This window comes from Mizuhopecten yessoensis, unplaced genomic scaffold (assembly GCF_002113885.1).
Source record: "Mizuhopecten yessoensis strain PY_sf001 unplaced genomic scaffold, ASM211388v2 scaffold10829, whole genome shotgun sequence".
Lineage (NCBI taxonomy): Eukaryota > Metazoa > Mollusca > Bivalvia > Pectinida > Pectinidae > Mizuhopecten > Mizuhopecten yessoensis.
Window position 1 is genome coordinate 191948 of NW_018408742.1, and position 22692 is coordinate 214639.

The 22692-nt window shown below is 35.5% G+C and overlaps 1 protein-coding gene across 9 annotated transcripts in view; it reads right to left on the reverse strand.

The window, feature by feature from the left end:
• Positions 1–22692, reverse strand: part of LOC110462783 (rap1 GTPase-activating protein 1-like) — a 232555-nt gene that overhangs the window by 6011 nt on the left and 203852 nt on the right. For 8 of the 9 annotated variants that reach the window (XM_021516949.1, XM_021516948.1, XM_021516950.1 and 5 more), the window contains 12 exons: positions 15901–15991; positions 13612–13701; positions 7024–7080; positions 6389–6574; positions 5622–5725; positions 4220–4298; positions 3048–3185; positions 2389–2489; positions 1657–1945; positions 1463–1534; positions 890–976; positions 116–355 (listed from right to left, as the gene is read on the reverse strand). In XM_021516949.1, coding sequence (XP_021372624.1) covers positions 116–355; positions 890–976; positions 1463–1534; positions 1657–1945; positions 2389–2489; positions 3048–3185; positions 4220–4298; positions 5622–5725; positions 6389–6574; positions 7024–7080; positions 13612–13701; positions 15901–15991 — 1534 coding nt within the window. Of the gene's footprint in view, positions 1–115; positions 356–889; positions 977–1462; positions 1535–1656; positions 1946–2388; positions 2490–3047; positions 3186–4219; positions 4299–5621; positions 5726–6388; positions 6575–7023; positions 7081–13611; positions 13702–15900; positions 15992–22026; positions 22344–22692 lie in introns of those variants that run through there. The other variant, XM_021516952.1, reaches the window with a different exon arrangement.

Consider the following 22692-nt stretch of genomic DNA (forward strand, 5'->3'; position numbering starts at 1 on the left):
GTGGATCCATTATTAACATGGTGGGTCCATTAGAAGTTTGAGCATGGTGGGAATGATGTGGACTGACCTTGTCACAACACTTAAAGGTGACCATTTCGCTACTGTGTTTACTCACACTGGACGGTTTATCATCCTCACCGACGGTAGGTAGGAAGGTGCCATTCCGTCTCGCTGACAACGGGAGGTTGATGTCTGACTGGTTTCTACCTTTGGTACTTAACACACGTTTGAACGACTCGATGAATGTTTTACTCTCAGTTTTACAGCTGAGTACTGGGAGCATGCCGAACACTTCTATGTGTTTGCGTTGCAGTTCCTGGTGAAGGCATTCAAGTAACGCTGCTCTCGTACGCTCCTGCAATGATGAATGCCAAAAAAATGAAATACTTTCAGGTGACAAATTATTAAATCTCATAATTACTCCTGATATTATAAAACAGGATGGTCAAATAATTTCAAATATTTTCCAAACATAACTTTAATTGCTGACCTTTTGAAATTTCCATTGGGGGAGATTCTGCGTAAAAACATAAATAATATATACTGTGTACATATACTTTTTTTTAAGGTCAAAGTAACCCTTTAGAATGACATAATTTGAGTTATTTTTTCGATGAAATCAATAGATCTTCAAATATAGGAATAGTTTAGCAACTTCACTGGTTTGAAATACTGAATTTAAGGGCCCAAAATTGGGAGTCTCCCTCCAAAAAAGGGAGGGTTGGCAAGCCTGACATAAGCCCTTGAGAAAATGTCCGGTCAAAACACCTAAAACCTTCATGCCCTAAACTTACTCAAGTTTGATGCTGTTAAAAATCCTGCATTTAATTGTATGAATAATCACAAACACAAAGAATAAAATAAAAATGTTATCTCCAAGATATCTTACCTCTAATTTGGCAAACTTTTCACCTTTGTAGCATGCCATTTCAGCATTAACAAGCTTTGTCAGCAGGAAGTCTCTAAACTTTGGTCCCTGGAAAACATTTACAGAATTCTTAAAAACCAAGAAAATATTTGTTGTTTTGCTATATTTTTCTTCAATACAATTTAAACTCAGCACATACAAGTGCTGTTTATCCATTAATCCAAACAGGAATCTTTGACTTCCTGTTTTTTTAGTTTTTTTTTTTTAAATTTAGTACAAGGGCATGTCAACATAAGGTTTTCTAAATACAATAAAACCTTGTAATACTGCCATCATTTGTCTAGAGAAAATGTGGCGTTAAAAAGGGGTTTGGTGATAAATTGAGAGAAATATATAAAGGAATTCTTATGAAAATGAGATAAAGGGACATTGAAATAGGTTTGTGGTAAAGGAGAAGGCAATGAAACGAGGGGCAGTATATCGAGGTGTTACTGTAAAGAGTGACTTTGTACAATCTCTTATAAGAAACCTAGATTGTTGGATGTCGGTGGTTGGAGAGAAGGGGGGAGGGAGAGGAACAAATGGGAATCTCACCTTTTCAAACATTCCATCCTTTGGCAGTTTAGGTCCAAACTCCGGCACATCATCCCTTGCTGTAACAGACACCTGTAATCAAATAAACACAGGTGTTAAATCCATTGGTCAGGTAAATAAACAACTCCAGCTAGAGAGTTATCTACCTTGTAACAAGAGAGAGTGTTTGGAGGCTACGGAGGAGAAGTACGTACCTTGTAACGTGTATGTTGGGTCAATGGGTCTTTAATGGGTTGTATCACAATATACGAGTGTAAGAAATGTGAGGCGATGATGTTTGGCACAAATGGTGTGTTTTCTTCCTGGAAGATAATGGCGACGATGTCGTTGCCAATGTGACGTTTGCGCTGTAGCTGCTGTGGGTCGGCCTCCGTGAAGGGGAGAAGTGTCGACACGTGGAACATGATCTCCTTGTCTTCTAAATGTGTGTACACGGATGTCTCTCCTGTCTGACTGTGATGTGTGTCTAACCCTCCACGAAACCTAAACACACATAAACAAAATATTACAAATCTATTGATTTCTTTAAAAAACTTTGACAACTTATATTTCAAGAAATTTTATTCTTGTGAACTTGAATAAAAACATATCCATATAACATCTCTTATTAAAGTATATGAATATATTTTTATGACATATTTCAATTGTTAATCAATTTTAATGTGAAAATTTACTTCATTAATTTTGCTGAAAAAACCCCAACCAAATCCAAAAATTCTTCAACAGTATTTTCAACTTTGCAGACGTTTCCATCCAAGAAAAATATCTATCAATTATATAGCTAAATATTTGAATTAAAGAATAATTGTGCCCTACAATATCTCAATATTTACCAGTGCAAACAAGAAACACATCATATCATGTTCAATATAAATCTTTAGTCTAGAATTGTGTGAGAGTTACGCCCCTTTTCACATTTTACTCACCCTTTGAAATTCTTCAGGGCCACTCTGTCGCCTATCACACTGAGAAACTCCTCCATTGCCTTGCTGTGGGAAACATTCCCAAACAACGCCTCCTCTGTCGTCTTTAAAGCCAAATTTTACAGAAAAACAAATTATTTTCATCCAAGTAACTTTTGTTGCATGGTGACACTATAAAATGAGGTTCTAATTTATGTATGCTGGGACCCAAAGCTAGAAACCTGATTAAGATTCGACACATTTCCAAGCTGTTAACCTGCTGGATTATGACCACCAAAAAGTCACTTTTATGAAAATCGTATCTTAAATATAAGTAATCTGATTGACAATATTCTACCTGTAGCTCTCCAGGTAAGTTGTTTCACCTACAGTGTTTCACAGTAAGTTTTGTTTCATAGCTTTTGAAAAGAAATATTCCATGAATCTAACAAATTTCTTAAATAATTGTAGTAGCTGTATTGTACATTTACTTGCCCAAATTACATAACATTCAGAATTAATTCTTACCTGGCAAAATTAAAGATAATCTACTTTATTTTAGGAATCAAGTTTACCTGGACAGGAAACTGTTTTTTGTTTTGCACTTGTTTCGCCTTACCCAAATCACAGGTAACCAAGGAATATTCACCTAGACAAAACATTCATATAGGGCTCATAATTACCTGGCCGAACTTCTGGTAGATGATACCAAATTTGTAGGCGTTGGTAAGGTGATGTTCGTCGTACTGGACAATCATCTCCGAACCTTTTGTCGTCAGTACCGGGTGGAATTTGTCGACTGAGATCTCATCATTTACACACTGAAAAATAGGAGAGCATCACTTCAGTGACTCATACATGATGTAATTATACCTCTACTGAGTTTTCCCTCTATAAAAACAATACGACAAAATCTCTTTCCTAAAATCGCTTAAATCTCTCCATCTGAGGTCTACTCCCTCCCAAAAAATTGGACTACTCCCTTGAAGAAAGAGGACTACTCCCTAATGAATATTTATAGGTGGAGTTATAAAATTTTAACCAATGAAAACATTTGGTAGACAGGGTGTTCTCCATTATGCGGAGGAACTTTACATTTTTAGAACCGAATGACAACAGTGAAAACAGACGCCGACCATAAATTTGCTATTTCCCAAATTACCCATTCTGTAACTGTATACCAGTTCACGGCAAATTCATGTTTTTTGTAAAAGGTACGACCTAATAATGAGTGAGGTTACATTTAAGACTGATGTACTGGAGTTAAAGCAAACTGATAACTGGTGTCCAGGGGTGAAGCCCGAGTTAGGGTTGGAGTAGGGGGCTGGTTAGGGGTGAAGAAGCCCGAGGTAGGGTTGGAGTAGGGGGCTGGTTAGGGGTGAAGCCCGAGGTAGGGTTGGAAAAGGGGGCTGGTTTGCTAAGCCCCCAATAAGGTTTAGATTTTTAAGCTTGACAGGGTCAGAGAAGGTCAGTTAGCCATCGCATGATATCTAAAAACAATCTGTAGTAAGCCAGAAAACTGCCCCCCCCCCCTCCCCCGCACATGCAGGCTAAGGCCAAGTTACAAGCTTAAGTACACACTCCTCCATTATTGCTGATATGAGTGATACAGCATATAGGTAAAATGTTATTAAGTTTTCCTTCTATGTTTAATCATCATCCATTATCTATCATTACTTATATTAAACATTATTTTTCCACCCTAACAAAACAGTCACAAAAGTCTGATGAAGTAGTACTCCTTTGATGAAAAATATGATGACAAGGATATTGGGATCACTTCAGCAGATTAAGAAGTGTTATTTACCACAAATAACTTAGTTACTTTGATTGGGGTCAGTGGAGAGTTACCTACCTTCGCTACTTTGATTGGGTTTGGTATGGAATCCAACTGCTCTACAGGTATCAATTTATGTTGGGTAGCATATCGTGTTCTGAAAATCAATAAAAACCAAAATCAGTAACTAAAATGTAATAAAAATCATCAAAGTAAAAGATGAAGGTTTCCACTGTCAAACGTTACATCTCTCATGCAAGATTCCTTTATGAGTTGTACACAAACAGAACAAATAATATTTCATTTTGGTAATGTTGTACCTTCAAGAACAATTTTATTAGCGGGACTGTTTTGCCAATGGCATGTGGTTTAATCTTTTATACATATAGACATTTTGTCTTAACATTATTATTGGTTCTGAGTTCAGTACAGGCATGATTGATTTGTACAGCAAGATTTTTTTTATGAGGATTATTAATTGAATGAACTTATACTGAATTATAATTCCTATTTCTTAGTAAGAGAGCTTTCCGACTTGCACATCATGACTGAATTGGTTTGGAGCTCATAGGAATTACCTAAATGTATTTCTATAACACGGAAATAAAATGAAGTGGGTATGATTTTGCCGATCCTTGTTTCTGCATTCCCTACACAGTTTTAAACTAATGGAAATACATTTTTGACTTTTCACTTGAGAGAGACAGAGGTACCGGTATGTTTAAGTTCTGGTTTGTTCTCATTATACATAAAACTCCCATAAATCGAATTTCAAAGAAACACTACCGATATTCCATTTATGAACCAAACCATTATGAGATGAATTTCTCGCTGTTTCAAACTACAATCATTTTCCAAACATTAGGCCAACATTGCAAATTACAACTAATAAATTGAACTAAAACAGTTACATGTACCTGTACGAGGACATTAAAATGCCCTGGGATCAATTTAACATCTAAATTTGTATACTACAGTGTCCGAATTAACAAAACATATTTTTTTTATTACATTAAATCCAATATTTATATATTTCAAATGAATTTTTCTGTTTGTTTTTCGTCCCTTAACAATCACAGTCAGTCCTATACCGTGTATACTGGATCTCAAAGAAGCTCAACTTTCCTTAGTCAAAGTCTTGATGCTTCATTTTTTTACATAATCCCGCAAAGTTTGAATCATCAAAGTTTGACTAAACATAAAGCTCCAAAGGTACCGGGGAAGCTCATATTCAGGTGAACTTAAATCTTACTGCCAATAGAAGTTCATGTTCTAATGAATTCTAATTCAATTTCAAACACATTTATGTTTAGATTTACTTCCAATTTCAAGTTCAGGAGAATTTTGAGCAATTGTTATTTACTACAAAAGGTATCAAATGAACGTTTGACACCAAGTAATCAGCGATAGTCTGACGGTGTGACCAAATGTGACCAGACCACAAGCACAATGACAATGAATTAAGAATTTACAATATTACCTGATTATTGCCCGGACATATTCTTGTTCCGAGTTATATTCTTCCTTCATAGACAATATCATAGGACCTAGACTATCATCTTCTGTGTAGTAATTAAAGTGCTCCTGTAATAAAACAACACAATATATTAAAGTTGCTGGTACATTTAAATTTGTTGATGAAATGAAAATGTCCAAAGAGTCACTCCTGTTTACAAATCCAAGTAACCAGTACACTAGTGTAACAGGAGAGGAAAATGTACTGCCAGACTGGAGTTCGAACCCAGAACCTCCGAACTCTTGATGGATGATCTAACCAATTGAGCTACCTGGGTCATTGGGATCGACCCAGTCCAATTCTGCTACATTCTTTCCTCTTTTTTCAATGTTTCTGCCCCCCCCCCCCCCCCCCCCTCAAAGATAACATCATTTATATACCACTGTTACACTGCCAGACAGGAATTTGAACCCAGGACCTCTTAACTCTTGATGAATGATCTAACCAATTGAGATACCTGGTCGCTGCATGGAGAATGACCCAGTCTGGTTCCACTACATTCCTCCCTCCTTTTCTACATTTTTATACCCCAAGACAACCCATAGCACCACTGCAATAGTAGAGCAAAACTGCACGGCCAGACCAGGATTTGTCTCAGCGACTTCTAAACACTTAACGGATGCTTTAACCAATTTCAGCTACTTGGTCACCAACCATCAACAGTCTAGTTCCATAACACCAGAAAAGAACATACCCTCCACAGGAAAAGGTAAATACTGAAAAAAACTCACCCTTCCTAGGAAATATTGTCTGTAGCAGTGAGCTGTTTCATCGTATTCTATTCTACAGTCTACGGCACAATTGTTTATTCCGTTTTCTAGGCTCCGCCTGCTGTCGCATGTCTGGCAGCCCTCTATCCAGTAACCTCCATTGGAAGGTTGGAGAACCATGGGGTAGGGACCGGGCCTTTTTAAAACCTGCAGGTACAATGGGAAAATGACAAAAAACACTACAATATGAAAATAAAAACTTAATATATATTGTTATTTAGAAAATGAGAAAGTACCCTAGAAATTCATATTATCAGTACCTTTAAACAGACTACCTCATTGAATGTGTTTTCATTACAACGTAGGTCTCTTACATCAGGCTTAATTAAGAGACCACCGTTGTAATGAAAATACATTCAATGTTCCACTTTATTGTGATTTCATTGTGTACTTATCCTTAAGAGACCATCTTTTTTACTACCCAGGGATGGTCCCTTTGACTGTAATTTCTAATATACAAATAAAATAATTTTGAAATCTATATCAGATATTTATTGTGTTGATATTTTTACTATAAACTTGATTGGACAATCCTGACAAGACAGCGTAAACTGTTGTATATTTACATATAAAACTTAGATGCTTTTGTATCTTACCTCCTCCACTGTTTCAAAACTTTTCTTCAGTTCTGACGGCGTTACACTTGGAGAAATCTGAAATATTGACCGAAAGTTTGGTTACCATGGTGACACAATTAAATTTTTAATGGCTCCAAGTTTAACAATCGTAAAACATCTAAAAAAAGATACATCACTTCTACAATGGCTAACCTTCAACTTTTTCCCCAGAATGATGTTAAGAAGGACCTTGGAGTGACATATATACGAGACATTTTCATGAGTAAATAGCATCTTACAGTAGTGGGCACATCTGTGACACTTCGCCGAGATGAAGTGAGCCTCGATGGCACAAAGAACCTTGAATAGATGTAAACATGACACGTTTCTGTTCATGCTACAAGGTCACTTTGCAATACAACAGAATGTCAGTGACATCTGTGACAGTTCAAAGAGTCGACAATACCCATCAAAAATATACATACATCCTCAGCTCGATAAAATATACATTATTCATGGTCTTTGTCACTGTAAAAGCATTATATTTACTTAACAATAATAACCATATTTTCCAAAACAGAATTTTTGTTGTTTATAAATGTAAGTCATAGGGTAAATACCACCCTCAGACACAGTAACTGACTTCCATGTTTCACATCTTTCAAATCTTACAATGTAATACCCTCATTTACCAAAGATAATTCTGACTTAGTTTGAGTAATTTTCTGCTGAAAATGGATTAAATATACCCAAAAGTGTTATTTCCCTATATAAACTACAGTAAACTTTACCCCCTACCCAAGGAAGAACGGATAGCTTGAGGGTCCTGAAATTTACAATTTAAATAAAGCCCTTGATGATCTTTCTTTTTAAATTTCCCTCTGGGGCCCCGCCCTGGCTCCAGGTGTTCGAGTAGGAATACTAATTTTACAATTGTGTAGCCTCATCTACCAAGGATGATTCTGACCAAGTTTGAAAAAAATCCATCCACTGGTTCTTGAGAAGAAGTTGAAAATGTAAAAAGTTTACGCACGATGGACGGAAAGCGATTAGAAAAGGTCACTTGAGCAAAGTTCAGGTGACCTAAAAGTCTAGAAATATGGGCAGAAAATGGGAAGAAATTTGACAGAATGTTATAGATAACACTCAAACTACAGGAATGAAAATTTAGTTTGAGTTACCAAGAAAATCCACATTACAATGAAAATTATGTAAATATGAATCTATCTTTAAATTTTGCAGTATCATTTGATAATAAAATTATATTTAATAAATTAAGAACTGCATTAAAAACTATTGATGGTTAAGAGGTCAGCTTAACCCAGCTGGTGTATTTTTTTTTATATAATTTCCGACCTTTGACCTCCTATCAACTATACAGGTAATTTCTCAATGCGTATTAAGGATGATTTAAAGGAAAATAGACAAAAGAATAATTACGCCGTCACATCATCACAATAGTTTGGCTGTTTTAGGAACATAGCAAACATGATCTTCTAATCATGTCCTCCATCAAATCTATTTGTGGAGTCTCTTGGAGGTGGTTCCCACACAAAAAGGGGGAGATAACTCTAAAAATTGTTGATGTATAGTTGTAATCATCTAATTGTGACCATAGTCATGTAAGGTATAAGTTATAGAAATATGACGTATTGATTTTGGACATGAGGTATTAGTTTATGTAGACAAACTTGTTATTTATGTGATAATTGCCATCAATAAACTACCATCTATTCCAACCCTTTTTCCCATGTCAGTCACGAACAACGATAAACATAACAAAATTTTGTGACAGAAGCATAAATTCTATCGCAGTGATAAGAAAATAAAAAATAAATAGAGGGAAAAAACCAGCAGGGAGTGCCATCAAATACGAAAAAAGGAAATTCACCCATCACAATTATCAAAACCTGCTCAACTAGTAACAGGAAGCACATTTAGGTAAATACTTTTTTGATAAAGCATTGATTTTTCTTCTCTAATTAGCTATACAGATTCTAACTGTAAACAAAATCTCTAAAAAAAGGCTGAGGTCTTTGGGTTGCAGGTTTACTTCAGGTTAAAAGTGCTCTCCACCTGGGTCTCGTTTCCATCATTTAATTGATGATGGGAAACTAAAAATAAATGACCATTACCAATGTTGACATGCACTATTTACAAAATCATGCTCTCAATACAACACAAATACCAAATTGAGCAAACATCTTATACTGGTCCACAGTATTACTACAACAGATACATGCATATCCTCATCCAACATTAGACAAAGGTAATAGATATCAATTAAAATAAATAGAAATTATTTCAATTTTATACAGATGATCTATAAGATTTATGTTTGGTAGTTTCTGTGGCAGCCATGGAAATGAGAAATGAGTAACAAATTTATGAATATACATGTAGTACAAATGTACATAGACAATATCAATAATTTTTTCTTCTGTTCTGAAAGCCTTCAAAAGTTTTAATCAAGTAAAGAAAAAGACCTAGATAATGAAGTATAGAGTAACCCCATCCATTGAAGAGAGATATTCAAAGGTTTCTGTTACGGTCTACCTTTCTAAAGTGTCGGAACAAAAAAGATCTACTTTTGTTAAGAATGTTTAAGATAGAATTCTGGATAGTACAGGTTCATTCAGTCCAGTTTACACAGGTTATGTATTATTCAGGTTTTGGTTTACAGAAGTCATACTTATAAATGGCATTAACTCTTTGCCTGCTGCGGCGATAATCCTCATTAATGCTGATTGTACCATTTGACACTGTCAGCAGCAGATACTGCCTCACTGAGATCAACAGTATAAGTACTTTTGTTTTCTAAATAAATGCAGATAGGATCAATTCCAGTAATTTCTGTGGCTTGTTTCCGGTAGAATCCAGACGGAAATCACATAACACCAGTTTATAGCTGTTTCAAAATGGAAATTTTACCGATTTCTGACGGGATTTTATGCGGCGCGTATTAGCACACAATGGGTAACCAGCGACTTTATTCAGCTAGAAATAAGAATGAAAACGTTACATGACTCACAGAGAAATTTAAAGTGAAAGAATTAACTTATTCAAAATTGATTATGCCAAGTAGAGTTTCGAAACAGAAGTTTTAAACTAGAAATTAAAATCATGAAATTCTTTAAAATTCTTCGGTTGCTGGATATACAAAATGTAGAGGAGTTCATTACATTATGCAGAACGCAGAGAGTTAAAATTGAACACTGAGAGTTTTAACTCTATACTATAATGTAGTGTAATTGTTATATCAAGAAGATATGTATGATCGTCGGCCAACCTTCTACACTAAACATGAAGTACGTTTTGTCATTCACTTTTATGAGATTTACAAAGATCTAAAAAAAAATCTTGAAAATAAGCTTGTATAAACTAATGAAGAAAGTTCAAATGCCAAATTATTCATTCAGAGTTAATGAATCGATCTATGAATAGCTCTATGAATAGCTCTATGAATACATCTATGATCATGAATTCCCTCTGTACTAAAGCCATTTTGATCTCTGTGGAGTATGACAAATAGACAGATAGATAGATTATTTTGGCAGACTTTTCTGCATAATTGTTACCAGCACAGAAAGAAACCTGTTACACACAACACAGCTACTGACAAAAGCAAGAAACTACATGATATTGTCAGGACCACCAGGATATAAAAAAAATATTTTCTTAAAACAATATTAACCTCTTTTCAGAAAATATCATAAATAATTTCCAAGATTTATAAAATTATAAAAACCAATTAACTGTTTGTTACATTTTACCTAAGGACAGTCTTTAGAAATCTTTAGTAGTCAACTTCCTTTTCTTGTAACAAAACAATTTGTTAAAAATATAACAACATTTACACTACGACACCGAAAATTCTTCTTTTTTCCATTTTGACCCTGACAATGACAGAACTAGCAGCGACCTACATCAAAAAGCTAGCGGTGACCTAGTTAAGTGTGTAAGCAAACCTTAGGTGTAGTAGGCATGGCACATCGCTGGTCCTCATAGCGACGACTTTGGTATTTGAGTAGCAACTCGAAAAAATCTGGACCCTACAGCAAAATATAGAAGCAGGCCATGTGATGCAAAAGCTCGTAAATGATGGCCACATCTGTCAAATTGTAGCTAATAGAATATACTCTACAAGGAACATTTTGACTTTTCTGTGTATTTTCTAGATGGTGCCTACTTTCAATTTTCTATTTTAGAAGAATTAAATTTAAATCAACAATAAGCGAGGGTATATTGCCTCAGATTGATGTGCCATATAACGATGTGTTTTGGCTAGAGTGCATATCGTGTGTACTTTAGGTAATTTTCATTACGAGATGTCGGAATATATTACAAATTAGCTCTGACTGCTCATCCTCAGCAGATACTGCTAGTCATTTACAAACAGTAGAGTTTCAAATTTTTAAACGAACAACTGAAATGTTTTCTCCAGGAAACTTAAGATATTTGTTTTTACTTCACTTTATATGAAACCAAAATGTTAAATACATAATCTGAAGTGTAAAACAGCAATGAAAGCAGTACTGCTACAAATGATTCTTTTGAGCATGTTTGTATCAAAATCAGATTATCAAAGTGGCTGGTCTTGTGCTACCATAAATGGGCATGAAGTCCTATATAATGACAATAACATGAAGGTATTTAGTGTGAGGTATATAAAATTAACAGGGAAGTGACATGCTGTGTGGGTTTCCGAGCCCATGTATCTTCTACCTGTGGTGGTGTGTTAAAAATGTGTATAAAAATGGCTACTACCACCACACTTTACCAGTGATAAGACCGGAAGCGTTTAAAAACTTTTTTGAAACAATTAAAATGTCCCAGCACTGTCATTATCTCCAACATAGAAGAGTTCCAATTTTTTCCTAAATTTCTGCCTAACCATTTACTTTGGCCAATTAGTTAAACATGTATACGGAAAAAATATGTTTATTTCAATTTCTTTTCTTACAAAAGAAATCGTGACATGCATTACTTGTAGCGGAGGAAGTTTATCCCCTAGGCTACCAAGTCTGGTATTTGTTTTGTTAGAAATGTTCCTGCTACATTACTGAGAATTTCAGAATGTTCAAACTTCTTGTAAGGACAACAGTATGCATATACCTGGGAAATTTTCTTTGTACACACACAAATTTAACCGGAAAAAACTTGTCAATGTCTGTATAGTGTAGGAAAGTGATGGGACTCTCTACCTTTAGACACTATTAACCCTATATAAAATAGCTGTGTTTGTTAGATTGACAACCATCTATGATCTATAAAGGTTTCCTAACAATGGGTGGGCGTAACAGGGAGCCATGGGCTTATCACTGGTAACGCATGCCAAATACTGTCAATGCATGTTAGGGAGCAGTCAGCTATTATCCAGATCGTCTGCTATTGCAGCATTATCTACAGTGAAGTAAAACCAGAGTTTACGGAGACCTGACGTTTGTGATCCTGTAAATATAGACTTAGATATTTCTTTTACTGTCATATCTGACCTCAGGATTCCGTCCCAGTTGTTGTCAGTAAATTAAGGTTTTACGGTGCATTTTTGATGATTGGATACCTGTGCAATCAGAGTGATGTCTAGCACATTAACTAGTATTCATAAATGCTACTTTTCCTTTTTAGAAAGTTAAAGTCATTTAATGTACAAAAGCTATTCTTGCTTTCTATGGAGGCTACAATGAGGTCAGGAATATTTTTTCTACTTTGGCCCCAGCTCTTATACAAAAACAACACAAGTTTATTGTAAGACCCCATAAAGCAATCAATAAGAATCTACGATAAGTCATGGTTTTATTCACTTATTTGACTTTTGTGTTCGAAATGAATTTCATTAATAGAAAAAAAACTCATATGTCTCCTAACAAAATACATTTAACACCGATCAATTCTCAAATTATTGGTTCCGCTAGATTTTATCAAAGCAAGTTCTAGAGATGTTTTGATGTCTGCAGAAAGACATATATCTTCAATCACTGCACGAGACATCTCGATATTAGTGCATACATTCCACCGCTGCTTGTTTATAATCCAACACCAAAACATGTTTACTTCCTTGTATAGATCTAGCGATCACTTAAGTCATGCAAATTGAAACTCGGCCCAGACTCGCTAAATTTAGTTGAACGGTGGACATGTTCTTCCCATCATTAATCCTTAACATGTAAATCCAAACAAAATAGGCAATTTTGAGAAATGTTCAGACAGTTAATTCTTTATGAAGCAGTTAGGGTTTCCATGCGCTCAGAAAAGTATGTTTTTACAGTTACCCATAATGCATTGCAGTCGTATATGCCAGTCATTATACCATTGAAAACATCAGATCTAGTGCAAATGCTTGTTTACGTAGAGACATTTTATTTCAAAGCTCCACCCCTCTAAAATACTTTGGATGGACCTAATTGAGAGATGTGGTCCAGTCCATTACGGATATTTAGGGGGATGTCTGGCCAATAATTACCCGACTCCTCCATACATAACAATATCATCTTTATCTTGGTCAGATAAATCAGCAGATATGGGTTATATGCATGAAGCTATTAGTAAAATGCATTCCCCCTCAAGCAAGCAGAATCATATTACAAAACCCGAGTTTCCTAGAACATGCAATGTATCTACAATTACCTTTTTAAAGGTTGGCATGTTGCATCTTTGGTCGTCGATGCGGCCTCGCTCCTGCGTCCGTACCAGCATCTCAAACAACGCCTGAGTAGACTATAAACAAAGAAACATAAAAAAAAATCATTTAGGAATCATTTAGTAATTATTCTTGTTATTTGTCATAATTAACTTGCAGATAACTTCAAGGCATCATCTGCAAATGAAGGAAAAAATTATCTAGAAAGAAAAAAAGGTGATTTCTGTTGAAAAGAACAGTGAATTATTTAGTAGCGACAACAAGGTAAGCGAAGCCTCTTTCTCACTTACTCTTACAGCAAGCCTCAAAAATATGTATGTACAAGACATCCTGAAGTTTGGATTAGATAATCAATATGATGATCGATGTTCTGATGATAAATTACCATTATGTACGTATATTGGCAGTGCTGGCATGAAAATGTCTTTTCCTCAAATTTTATTACTACAATAATGTATTACAATACTCAAAACATTTACATGGTGAAAAATGCAACCTCTGCTGCTAAGATTTATTGTACAAAAACTATATTCGGAGTACTTATAACCTTATTACGCACACAATTTGTATAAATTTTCTTAAGTTACAGTATTTAACCTGAGATAAGCCCATGTCTGGTAATAAGCCCACACATGTCAAATATCGTTTAGCGGAAATGACAACAAATACTTTTTAATTGTCCTGCAATAATACCAACCCTTAAATCAAATCAAAGTTGCTATGTTGCCTTTCTAGTGCAAATAGGGTATACAATAGAAACCTGTATCATTTTATTTGTATTTTGGCAATTAGCAGAAACGTTCACATGGAAAAGTGATCAACATGGAAAAGTGATCAACGTAAATACTTGTCCTTAATACTTCTTATATGCAGAGTTTGTTTTCTAATTTCTTGTTGGATAAGTATAAAATATCTTGGTTTCCAATCTGAAAGGGGAGATAATCAGTTGTACTAGATAATGTGAATCTATTAAGCTATTTGGTATGATGGCAAATTGCATCTAATTTCAGGAATTGTATCAATATCTTTAATATGAAAACCCAGCAAAGTGCTACATCCAGTCGGAGCCCGATGTAAAATTACAATACCCTAACAGATTGGGCGGTCGACTTGCATTGATCCGACGCATAAGTGGTAGAATGCACAAGCAGACACCAGGTTAACATAGCAACGCCTGTTAAGATTTTAAGTGCACTGCACCGAAAGTCTGGCAGAAATGTCCTTCTGTCTTTCATGAAAATAGGTAGGTAGCATGTGAAAAATTGCTTAAAATATCGAAAATATCAATCGTATATATGATATTTCAACCCCTTATGTTTAACACCACCATATAGTACCTTATTGGGTTTTGTTTTCGTTAAAATCCCATCTGATGATAGTTTTGTAAAACATAGACCAGGACCATGAGATTTCTATGCATGGACACAAAATGAGTCTACTTTATAAAAGAGGTGAAGTAGGACCGTGTCTGTGTTTACTGTTAATACGAAGATAATGTTGGCCATACTGCAAGATCAACATTAACTCATTCACCCCTGAAATTTTATAACTAGCTATTCCAACCTTTGAATTGGAAGAGTTCAATTGTGTCATCAAGGGTGAATGAGTTAAATTGCAACTTGTAATATTTATTTTTTATTCAAAGAATCTTATTCTTTGGAATGTACTTTTCATTGATGTACCTAAAATAGCACCAATGCTGTCCTTTTATCACTTATAACTATTCCAGTTTCTGAGATTGTTTAATGAACCTTGAACATGAAATGTTTTTTTAATTTAGCCTAAAAAAGTTTGATTCTGAGGGAATTATTTACAGGTATACACAAATTTTCATTGACTTTTTACCTGAAAATTTTAAAGAGCGATACTGCCTACTTTCAACAAAACTGTCTTACGTGACACCAACCAAGACTGGATCCAAAACAAAAGTATAAAGGTAATTATAACAGATTGAAGTAATTGTTGATTGAAGCCTGTTCTGATCAGTACAACCCAACAAGGATGACATGATTTCGACCAATTGGTTAAGCTGTAATCTTGTAAAGTTGTCAGGATGTTACAAGGATATTTACCCCCTACAGAGAAAGTAAATCGCCAAGACTCAACCAGAGGTTTGAAAAGCATTTGATTGATTATACGCAGTATATTATTACATGTACTCCTACCATCCAAGGGTAAAGCTGGGGATAAGGGATGTTGATATACAGGCAATCACTGTCACTACGAGACACTCTGATACAAGAATTTTCTAATTTCTTTTTGAAAGAGATACCTACGTTTTCATCATTATCTGGACTGATCGGAGGGGTGGACTTTGTCTGCGGAACATGGGACTCGCAGTATAACTGGCCGTCCATGGTTTGTTTTCTGGAAAATATAAACAAAACAAACAGGTTAGTCATATTTCATGTCAACCTCACAACCGTATGAATACAACGGACAACATGTAATGACAATTTCTAAAATGAGGACATCTAATTTAATAGAAAAACATGTTTTTGTTTTGTTTTTGCACAGTAGTACCAGTACTATATGTTGTTCAATTTCATCAATTTTCAAGAGAATCCTTTCTCACTGGATATATAAGTATGACTAACATATTTAACCCATCTTCCCCTAAAGTCACATTTGAATCTTACCAAATCAAAGACTGAGCAAGTCCAGTTTAAATATGTAGGAATGAATGAGTTGAAACAAGTCCTCTAACAGAAAATATTTCCTCTGCATCCATTCACCTCTGTGATGAATCCCTCAGCATCCATTCACCTCTGTGATGAATGCCTTTCTCTATTATGTTACATAGTGTCTATGATTCAGCCACAGTAAGCGAGATTTAATTTCGAGCTACATCTGACCACACACCCCCTTCCTGCCTGTCCCTTCCTGTATTAAACTTTGTCCTCATCCACCTTGCTCCGTTTGCATCTTTATGACGAAAAGGATTGTTTACAAATCCTGGAGAGAAATTTGATTAGGTGAGTCAAATCGTACCACGATGCCTGTCTCCAGACTGTATTATTGTATACGGGCTGTTACATCATCGGATGAGATTAGCTATCAAGGTGTGGGAGGTTTTATTGACAACCGCGTAATGACACGATTTGTCACTGATAAACCCATTTTTTGTACAGTGATGTTTTGTCTCGGGGAAACTCATTCAGTAAATATAAAAATGCTGTGTGTATGCATAGCATACCGGTCCAATTACACATCTCATAACAAGTCAGCTCTAGGATATATATCTTTTGTTTCTGTATGGGTTCACAGCCCATCGTCAATTCAAGTCATGTAGGACTAAAAAACACGGTTAAAGTAGATGTTCATAAAAACGACTACATCAAACAAATGAAATTAAGATTAAAAGGGAAAAGATACAAAAGGCATCCATTGCAAAAAAAAACAGTTGTACCAGGTATCATGTATTATGCACTAAGGTAAAGATCAACTGGATGTAAATGTAGTCGCCATTTTCTGACAACCGAATTCTGTGAAGATGATAATATATAAAAAAAAAATCAGGACACTACATGTAATTATATATGTAGGAGAAATTGTGTATAGTTAATCATTACATTACTAACAACTACCCATAATGTCACATAACATGATTATGGAATTTGTATTGAATGATTCATTTTGTCCAAATTATTGCATAATTATGAAACAAAACTGACATTTCTGACAGTTATCAATGAACATAACCTACCAGCCCCCACTAGTATGTAAAAAGGGTCTCGACACAAACTCAAATTTAATGAAGATTTCCAACATTTAAACAATTTAAACACAAGTAACAGGAATGTTTCTATTTTTGACAATGGTATACTCAAATCGATGCTCAAAACACTGACTAGTTTTTAGAGGAATGGTACCCTACCAGTAAGAAGACTGGGTCTATCATTTACATCACCATACCCATTCCTTATATCTCTGTAATACAAATTTTACGAATCGCTACTATTTATGTAAATAAATCAAAGATAAAATTAGTCTGAATATGTCTAATACCAAGTCTGAACCCTTTTCTAAGGACTATAGACTCCCAGGATTATCAGGTTATTTACGGTATGGTGAACAGGAAGGAACTTAAGGCCAATCATTATCATATTCACTTACGGTAAAAAGCAATATCCTACTTTATCCGTGTCCTCACTACGAAACCAAAAGTCATAACAAAGGTAAACATATTCTTGTGTATAAATTACATATATCATGTAGATAAACTGACATTTCTTTCTCAGCCATAAGGACATTTCTTCCTGTGCTATTCATTATAACTGGTACAGTTTGTCTTTTAATGTCGTATAACATTACACAAAATCTTGTAATCTCGCTTTCAGGCCTGACTCAGGTTCTACATAGACAGGATTGCAATTTTGTTTTTGCATCATGAAGGTCAACAAACTAATTAACTATCCGTCTATATTTACCTGATTTTGAAGGAGAGTTTTCGAAGTTTCGACACAGCAGACATTTTGGAAAGTGAAGAAAAATCCACGATTGATGTTTCACTAGTGTAACCTCCAAAAGAGCATTTTTTAATTTTTACTCCCGAGTTGAAAGTTGAACTTGATCATTAAAGTATGATACACAATTATACTTATAATCCTTGGGTTAAACACATTTTAAATCCCAAACTTCCTGCTACTATTTCCATTTGACACAATTTAAAGATCCAACTTCCAATGAAGATAATTTTATCTTGAACTCAACTGTATCATCCTAAATAAATCCATCTTGTGGTTTAGAATTATTTAAATCCTTGTAAGCAAACACACAACTGACCTTGAAAGTTAGAAAAACTGAAAATTGACCAAGCTATGTATACTATAGCCGGGAGAGATATCATTGATCCATATACAGCGCTAAAGACAACCTGCCTCTGTGCTGGCCAATTAAACATTGATTCATAAAATACATACAGCTGATGGGATCTCATAGATCCTGTTTATCAGGAGGTGGTTAAAGAAACCATCCCTGTCTCCCTAACAGTCCGTCACAGGAAAAGGTGGTACAGACACTGGAGTGTTTAAATACTCGCACTGTTGCTCATCGCTGACATTTGAATTATAAATACTGCCGTGATAAATTTACTTAAAATATGTTTCCATTCACATTCGTAACATAATACTTCTTAAGACAAAATTTTCAACTTGAGGATGTTTAAAAATCCTCTTTTTTATGTGTTGGCACATTTAAAATGACTCAAGCAAACTGATATTTCTTCTTCAACTAGAGAGACTAAGTCCTGTATACACAATCCTGCCACAAATTTCATTCATGAATAGCCAGTCTTCCGATACAATCTCTCAACTTTCTTACAAATTCTACGTTTTTTTGCTTTTAGATGTGTTTCCGTGTAAATGAAGTAATCTTGATACCAGAATGAGATCCTCACAATTTCAGCTAAATTATGTATGTTGAGATATACTTTTCAGGAATATAAATGGCCCCAGCTGACGAAGTAAATAATACGGAATCATGTAATGAAGGTCAAATGTATTACGTCAACCACAAATTCAACAAAATCCTGCCGTTTTTTATGCAGACGTTGAAATGAAATGCCTGAACCAATGACAATGTAACACCTAGGAGAAACAGACCATGTAATGGAAGGTCGTAAAGGTGGTGGTTTAATCCGTCATAATTTACATGTTTTCTATTCTTGCTGTATCAGTTAGTGATGTTTGTGTTTTTGTGGGTATAACTGACAAGCTGACGTATAGGGCTAGAAACGTGTGACTCCCAGATAGATTACCCACTAAAATAGCTACACCTCTAGATAAACAGTAGTATGTGTATTGGACCGCCTACCTGTTTGGGGCACCATATCTTAACTCTCTCATTTATCTACAATTAAACATTTGTATTCATTGATATGTTTACAAAAGACTGTTTCATTGACGGCAGCGTGAAGAAGTAACACTTAAGGTAGAGAGTCCAAGTGCTCTCTTTGATATCTCCACAGTGAAGAGTTCCATTTTGTGGGACATTTTTCAGATGTGAAGTTGCTTACTCATTCATAATAAATAACATTGAGTTCACGAAAACACCTTCGCCATGGGAATTTGATTCTCGAACCTCTTGAAATCAGTGAGCTTATCCACCAACCTACCAATCATGATGTTTGTATATTCATGCTTTTCTGCAATATTATAGGTACTTGGAATAATGTCAAAATGCTCCTACTACCTAAAAAAGACCCGTAACCTTAACCGTCTTTGTATGAATATAGAAGAGCAGCATAAATTTAACAGGAAAATTACTTTTCGTAGCCTGGAAGCAGTAGAAAAGTGGTGAGATCCCCTTCCTAAATGTTGTCATGAACCGTTACCTAATGTCCTCCCTATATAACTGTAAAACTTTGATAATATGCCACTCTCTTATTCATCACCTCACTAATACCACCAATGTCCCATAATCCTTTCCCTTATAAACCAAATTGTTTTCCTCTAATATGTCTCCCCCCAAAATATCACCAAACTCCTTTATAATGCCAGAATTTGGCTGGACAAAATGGTTCATTTTCCTTACAAAACTTGGTTTTTCTCTATGTTGATCTCCCCCAACATATCACCAAACATCTTTACAGTGCCTCCCCCCAACATATCACCAAACACCTTTACAGTGCCTCCCCCAACATATAACCAAACACCTTTACAGTGCCTCCCCAACATATAACCAAACACCTTTACAGTGCCTCCCCCAAAATATCACCAAACACCTTTACAGTGCCTCCCCCACATATCACCAAACACCTTTACAGTGCCACCCCCAACATATCACCAAACTCCTTTACAGTGCCTCCCCCAACATATCTCCAAACACCTTTACAGTGCCTCCCCAACATATCCCCAAACCCCTTTACAGTGCCCCCCCAACATATCCCCAAACACCTTTACAGTGCCTCCCCAACATATCACCAAACACCTTTACAGTGCCTCCCCCCAATATATCACCAAACACCTTTACAGTGCCTCCCCCCAACATATCACCAAACACCTTTACAGTGCCTCCCCAACATAACACCAAACACCTTTACAGAGCCTCCCCCCAACATATCACCAAACACCTTTACAGGGCCCCCCCCAACATATCACCAAACACCTTCTCAGTGCCTCCCCAACATATCACCAAACACATTTACAGTGCCTCCCCCCACATATCACCAAACACCTTCACAGTGCCTCCCCAACATATCACCAAAAACCTTTACAGTGCCTCCCCCCAACATATCCCCAAACACCTTTACAGTGCCACCCCCAACATATCACCAAACACCTTTACAGTGCCTCCCCCAACATATCACCAAACACCTTCACAGTGCCTCCCCAACATATCACCAAACTCCTTTACAGTGCCTCCCCCAACATATCACCAAACACCTTTACAGTACCTCCCCCAACATATCACCAAACTCCTTTACAGTGCCCCCCCCAACATATCACCAAACACCTTTACAGTGCCTCCCCCAACATATCACCAAACTCCTTTACAGTGCCAGAATTTAACTGGAATAACAAGGCTTAAATTTACTGTTTACACTTTCAGTTGATAATGTTATGGTGTATAAAAGCTTCACTTCATTTTTGTTTAAGTTGAGCACGGACAGAATTTCGGGAATCTAAAATGACTTAGAAGTAGTTAGTTCCTTCCTAGACGCACATAAACATACGTCAGCTGATTTCCTAGACCTAAGTCTATGAGACACAGATCAGTACAATATCAAACGATTTCCTCATATATCGACACTTGTCCATATATCCTACAGCTGTTTCCTATGAATGAGGGACACAAAAACCTACTTCATAAATATAAGTGTCAATGATATTGTTCACCTCATATCTAATGTACAACACAATGCCTGAATCATTAAGTCATCAAGTTGTATTCGTATAGAAACAATAAACCTATGTATAGACCTACATTTATATACTTTGTATACATTTTAGATACAAATATAAATATATATAATAATTATAAAGAACATCTTTTATTTTGGACAGACATTCATTACATATATAACATTGATAAGGTTAGTTTTCATATACAGACCTACATACATATGTCTATCATTGATTACCTTAGTTTTTTTTTTATCAAAGTTGTGTTTATTATAAAGAATAAAGAACATCTTTTATTTTGGACAGACATTCATTACATATATAACATTGATAAGGTTAGTTTTTATATACAGACCTACATACATATGTCTATCATTGATTACCTTAGTTTTTTTTTATCAAAGTTGTGTTTACATTATCACAATCTTTTTTCACTAATAACTGTTTTTGAAAAAGAAAACACTCATTTATCTATATATGTTACACTTCAAAACATTTACAATCAATCAAAATTGTGCTCGCATGTCTAATAATTAAAATTTCATAAAGCTATTTTACCGTCCGTTGTTGAACTGCTGTACCCAGGCCAATAATCCTTTGACTCGGACATAATCCTTGACAAGACCTGTGTTTTGGGACATCCTTATATAATCTCTATCAAAATGTAATACTGCAGGTATAGTTCTCACTGGGATAGGTGCACATTTCACAGGTGTTTAAAGCTCCATCCTCTGTAATTCCTCATTCAAACTGGTCATCAGATCCGAGTCACCATTGTTGTGTAAATGTCTGTTTGACAATCGTACGTATCCCGTTTTACAATATTTCACAACTGATAACACATCAATTCAGAAATCTTATTACCTTCCCTATTATTACAAAGAGAAAAACCTTGGTGTCCACAGCTTATCGTTCACTTTTCCTCCAAAAGCAATTTCAGCGGTAATAATGGAACTTATATAATGTAACAATCAAGCACATGTTACATAAAAAATCTCCACTGGAATAAAAAAAACGGCCTGGTTATCAATTCTGTTACAGAACGGGCATGACACAGAAAAATGGTAATATATCCACTACATAACTTGCGCACAGAATTAGGCATGACTTCCTTACAGAACTGTTTCTGCCTGGATAGAAACACCCAATGGTAATTGCCCGAGGTTATACCTAGACGTCATTCCTTGGCAATTTAGTTGTTACGTGGGCCAAACCTACAACAGT